Source organism: Scylla paramamosain, chromosome 13, assembly GCF_035594125.1.
Source record: "Scylla paramamosain isolate STU-SP2022 chromosome 13, ASM3559412v1, whole genome shotgun sequence".
NCBI lineage: Eukaryota > Metazoa > Arthropoda > Malacostraca > Decapoda > Portunidae > Scylla > Scylla paramamosain.
In genome coordinates, this window is record NC_087163.1 from 9,895,787 (window position 1) to 9,901,786 (window position 6,000).

The following is a 6,000-nucleotide window of genomic DNA, read 5'->3' on the forward strand; positions in this document are numbered from 1 at the left end:
TTCTTTCCTCTTCTTACTATATTCATTCCTTGCCTTTCTGTACTCTTCTCTGATATTTTTGTTCAGTTGTCTCATCATTGTCTTTTATGTCCTGTCCTTTTGCTTTTTTGCTTCTACACACCTGGCATTATATCATTCATGTTTCTCAATTTTCACTTTATAACTTGGTTCAAACTGTTGCACCCCTCTCTTTACTTACTAAAAAATATCTCATGTTTTTGCACTATTTTACTTTCAAATAGCTCTTTCCAGTTGATATTTACATAAAATTTATTAAGCTCAGCAATGTTTACCTTAACATAGTTCTATCTCCCATTGCTGCATTGTTCTTTCCTGTGCAACACTTTTTCCTCCTGTAGTATTATTTCTATTATCACATGCTTGCTTCTTCCCATTGGACTCAGAAAATGTATGCTCAGTCTACTTTCTGCAGTTTTTGTAAACACTAAGTCCAACTATGGTGGTTCTTCTCCTCTACATCTTGTAGACTCTTTCACCCATTCTCATTGTATTCACCATCATGGTTCACATAAGTTCTTCACTCCATGACCTGACATTTTCTTTTACTTCCATCTCCTCCCACTTAATTCCTTTGAAGTCACCTACTAAAAGGACATTGTTACTGTTCCTTATCATTTCCTCTATACCACCTACAAAGTTATACCTTGTAGGATTATCTACCTACTGTTCTAAAGTATTCACCATTGCTAATTGTGAGGCTGTAAATGTTGGTGTGTGGGCAGGTGTGGATGTTTGTGTAGGTGAACACTATCCTGACTATCGTCTTTGCAGGGACATTAGTTTGTTACATTGATAGACAGATCTCTGATGCCTTACCCACTTTTAGAGACTTCCCTCAAGAAGACTGCCACAGCATAAGTCTTCATCCTTCCTTATTTCTTGATTCTTTCTCTATGTAGTCAAGAACTTACATGTTACCTCTTTTCTCCAGTTTTCATCCAGTCGACTGTTGGCCTCCTTGAATTTCACCATTGTTTCACTCTTGTCTACTCTGTTAACAAATGCATGATTTATTAATACCATGTGTTCAGAGCACTTAATTTTACCAAATTTTATCCATTTTACCTAGTACCATTCTTGTCTCTTCCCTGTACAAAGCAAGTCAAAACTCATAAGCACTGAAAGCAGTGGCTAGCTGCAATTCAAACAGAAGAAAGCATAAAGTATAGTCTGCAGATAGTTCACATTAAGAACATCAAAATGTGCATTCACAGCATGATTTTCTTTTTATTGAAACCATTTAATAATTTAAAATCTGAAGATAGGCAGGCTACTTACAAACCATAAAAGAATTTTATGCTGCCTTAATGATATTTAGTAAAGAGAGAATCTGATCAAATTTTTTCCAAAGATTTTTGTATACAAATAATGAGCTTTGCAGATGTGAAAGTTGGTGATGTCTCACAAAAAAACATTTACTAGAGTAGCTTAGTAATTAAGGAAGATAAACATATATTAAGAATAGCTTACAGATTCCTTCTTTATCTCCGTTTCTGAACAGAGAAAGGAAAGCAGCTTACATATGAGGAACCTCTGTCCCCTGAGCCCCAACTAGATTTAGTGATGCTCATTAATGAGGAATCATGTGACTCCTTCATTTATCAAAATTTGGTGCGTCCACTTCCTCAAGTCTTGATGAGAGTTGCCCAAGGAAAAAATATTAGGTAAGTATTGCTATGATGCCTTGGAGAACAATTTGAAAATCATTCATTTTATTCTAATCAATCAGATTTACAGGAGCTTTTAACAAAATTTTTAATTAATCTAACATATTCACAAATCATTTGCTGTTGATCTGTTAATACTCAGTTATTTTCAGTATTTAAATCCTATTAATGATCAGTAATATATCTCACTTGTTTTCTTAAAGATTGCTATAGCCTAGAAAGCTATCTAACATTTATATGAACACTAAATGAAATCTGTTTCACAGTGATATCCAAATTGGCATATTGGGCTTTGGGTCCAGCACTGGTGAAGTGGTGTACCGCACTAAAGGCACATCCCTCCTCACCCCAGCCTCTGACCTAAGAATTATTCGCCCTCCAGAAGGACAACGCTCTCAAGCATCCCTTCTGAGTGGAATGAGAGCAATAAGCAAATTTCCTTTTCGAACAGGATCTATGCGTGTTGCTCTTGTCATGCGGTGTAACAGCCGTGATATTCCAAAGGTTACTGATGTTCAAATGTTTAATTAATTACTTGAAATAGTTACTGTAAGGATGATGAATTTCATTGTGCATAAAACATTTGAGTGTCTCCTAGATATGTGAAGATTTTGAAGTCAGCCTGTGTAGAAATTACTGTGCATGTTTTGCAGTTCACAGAGACTCTGCCTAAGGAAATGCAGAGGAGGCGTTTGGTTCTGTTCACTCTCACACCAGATCTCCTGATGTTTAACCCTCGCCGTCCCAAAGCTGTCCGCAATACTATAGGTGTGTGATGAATTGACCAAGCATGTATCCTCTATGCCAGTGGTTCCCAAACTTTTTTCTGTCTTTTCTCCCTTTGACTAGTTCACTTGATCAGATTTTCTCCTTCATAGAGTGACAAGAAAAAGTAAAAACTCAAAAGAGAATTATGGAATTTTGATCAAAATTATCATACATAGTTGCTACTAAAGGCAGTCATAGCATAAATTTTAATCTGTATTTGTGTATAGTACTTGAAAAAAAGTCAACTGCCACATTATATGAGATTTTTTCTCTCTCTTCTGATGGCCAATAGCTAGTCATTTTTATTTCCCTCAATATATTTCTCCCCTGGAATCCTAGGATTTTCCCTGAGGGGAGAATTTTCTCTAGATTGTTAAATACTGCTCTATGCTGATTGCACTTAAACAAGACACTAAGATTACTTTATGTGAAATACAATGAGATCACTAGTACATTCTTGGTCTTTTGATTCTTCATAATCTTCAAAAAGGTGTTTAACAAGACTTTCAAAGTTCAGTAAAAACTTGCTATAGTGTACTTTGATATAACAGGATGCATTATTTAAGCAGTACATTTTTATATGAATGTTTGTACACAGGTATTGACCGATGGAGGGTGTATAACCTGCATCTGGATCGCCAGCACTCCACAGATTCTTGGGGCATCAGGGCACCAGGATCTAATATTGCTCAGCTAGCCATGAAGGTCTGAAGACAGAATCATTACCATTATATTTACTTATGATCTAAACTACAGTGCTCCCTTACAGGCTTTGTAGTTTTACTTACTGTGTAATATTTATTGATAGTGGAACCCTATTATCTCTAAAGTGCACAACCAAAGACTATGTTAGATTTTACAAAGAACTTATGTAGGTCATGAAACCATAAACTTATTGACACAACTTGATGCCTTTACAAAATTACAAAGATTTCTACTTACAAGATGATCTTTTACCTATCCTTATTTGGTTATAGTTTCTAGTCTTTCTAATTAAATTTCATTCAGCACATTATGTCTAATGGCTAAATGTGCATTTAATGCATGTCATGGAGAGCTTATCAATTACCTTCTGTATATGGCTTCCTAAAATTTAAGGACCTAGCAAATGGATTAATCCTGAAGACTCTCTACAGAGAAGCATGTTTAGAGGAATCATGTTAAACTGTCATTAAGATGAATTAATATACACAGTAGAATGTGTCCCTACTGAGGATAATAATGATAATGCATTATGGTGTGTTTAAAAGTAGTATTATAGCTTTAAGTAAATGTGTTTGTGCAACTGAGGGCAAGGTACTTTCTCTTCTCTGTCAAGGACCAAGAGTGGTGTGAATGTGAAAGTTGTATGCCTTGTCTTAGCTACTCTGGTTTTTAGGAGAGACAAACTCTGTATGTGCAGGTTTGTATGTATGTACAAAAGAATTAATTTGTCTGTTTGATACTTGTTAGGTGCTTTTTAGAAAAATTATTGCATAAATAATTAACATATTCTCATGTTCTACCAGAGTGGAGGAGGAGTGTTTTCCTTATCTGCACTGCGGAATGATGACCGAACCAGATACCACATGAAGCTATTTCGAAGGGTTCTCAGCAGAGCTATCATCAGAGTAGCAGTGAATGCATACAGGCAGAGACCACAAGCTTAAATCCGTGTTTTATGGATGATAATTCTGATAATGCCTGTAAGACTTGTGCTCATAATCGTCCCTTGACAAACAGAATGGTAATGTATGTGTTAGCAGAAGTTTACTGATTTACAGGACTTGATAAGCTTTGCTTTTTGGGAAAAAAAAAATGTAGTAGAGTTGGAAAGCAATTTGCAAAGTAGTACTTTAGTATTTATCAGTTAAGCCAAAATAGAAGTTAAAGGGTATAAGTTTGAAACTGAAATACAAAATTGAAGTAAGATGTTCATGTTAATGTAAATTTCTCCAGATTGATTAACTACATGGTAAATCTTTATAGTATTATAAAATCACTGTACACCTCTTCTTGTTCCATTTACAGTAGAATGTCAATTTAACATGAATTAATTTATAGTTACCAATTTAAAATGGCACCTTAATAAAAAGACCAAAAATCAATTTAAAACAAATAATTTAAGTTTTAAGCAAATTGAAATCAGTGTGCATTGTTCTTCTGCCTCAAGAAACTTCCAATAAAAATAATATTGCAATTTTGTGTGGAACTGATTTAGAGTGAACTTTCGTGGACCCAAAATTGCATTAAATTGACATTCTACTGTATGATTAACCTTCCAAGTTAATTAATGATAAAAAATTAATAGATGGTGGAATTATGTCAGATAATTATGATCATAGTTACTAAGAACACAAATGTACATTATATATCATCAATGTGCTCATACCACAACAACCATTGGTAACATGTAGATGGGGAAAGTAGGGTTAGACCTACCATGACAGACTTTTGGAAAGGTGTATAATATATATATATATATATATATATATATATATATATATATATATATATATATATATATATATATATATATATATATATATATATATATATATATAGTGATCATGCTCTATAAATATAAATGTAGTTGGGCTTAATCCACAACTGATCTAAAGATTTTATTGAAATATTGGCAAAAGAATCTGGTTTGATCCTTTTTGAATGTAGTCATAACTTATTTCCTTTATCCTATGGCCAGTCTTCTTGATTAACTGTATGATTTATTTGTAACTAAAGTATATTACTTTATGTAATATTTTGCTCTTGTCTTTGGTCAAATAATTGAAAACATTTGCTTTATAAATTAGTAATGATTATAAAGTGACAAGTGAAAATATCCCCATATAAGATCAGAAAAACATCCATAGCATATCATACAAATAATTGTAAGAATTTACTTATCTATCAGATAATTTCTGTTTTATGACAGTATAAAGACCATTGTACTGTTTTACATCACTGTTTCTCTTAGAAAAAGTTTGGATTTACAGCTGAGTGTGATGAAGTATGAATATAGTATCTGCAGTTAGAGAAGCCTATACTTATTTCATACCTTGCAATACTTGTCAGTCATTATAATAGGATTAAAATTTCTAATCATGTGTTGGTTGTCATTCTTTTACTAAGGCTTTTAATACCTACATTGAATCTGGTTACTATTTTTTTCGGTTTTAGTTATCTTGTATTGCAAAAAGTCAAGTGCAATATTTTGACAAGTCCAGTAATAAATATAAAAAATAGCATTTCTGTGTTTTGGAAGAGACTTCTTGGTATTTAAGTAAAAGCAGCATAATGATGACATGTCAAGGGAAATCTTAAAAGAAATTTGTCTTTAAAGTGACTATGACAGTAACTCATTTGATTTTTTTAAATACCATTATTACCAATAGGTAAGAAGCTAACATAGTAATAATGACAAAGCAATTACACAGTCAACACTTTCATTGCTTTAGTCTAGTAAATGTAATAGTGAGCTAATTTTTTAATCTATTTTCAAAGGATCTCTGGATGCTATTTTGGTAAGGGGTTCTCAACCTTTTGCATGCTGGTCCCCCCCAAA

The 6,000-nt window shown here is 33.2% G+C and overlaps 1 protein-coding gene across 8 annotated transcripts in view; it reads left to right on the forward strand.

Moving 5' to 3' along the window:
* The window catches only part of LOC135106420 (uncharacterized), a 505,119-nt gene extending 499,438 nt beyond the window's left edge, over positions 1-5,681 (forward strand). For all 8 annotated transcript variants that reach the window (XM_064015423.1, XM_064015429.1, XM_064015428.1 and 5 more), the window contains 5 exons: positions 1,523-1,685; positions 1,955-2,192; positions 2,342-2,456; positions 3,055-3,161; positions 3,965-5,681. In XM_064015423.1, coding sequence (XP_063871493.1) covers positions 1,523-1,685; positions 1,955-2,192; positions 2,342-2,456; positions 3,055-3,161; positions 3,965-4,105 — 764 coding nt within the window. In that variant the 3' untranslated portion in view covers positions 4,106-5,681. The remainder of the gene's footprint in view (positions 1-1,522; positions 1,686-1,954; positions 2,193-2,341; positions 2,457-3,054; positions 3,162-3,964) is intronic.
* Positions 5,682-6,000: the final 319 nt, after the last annotated feature.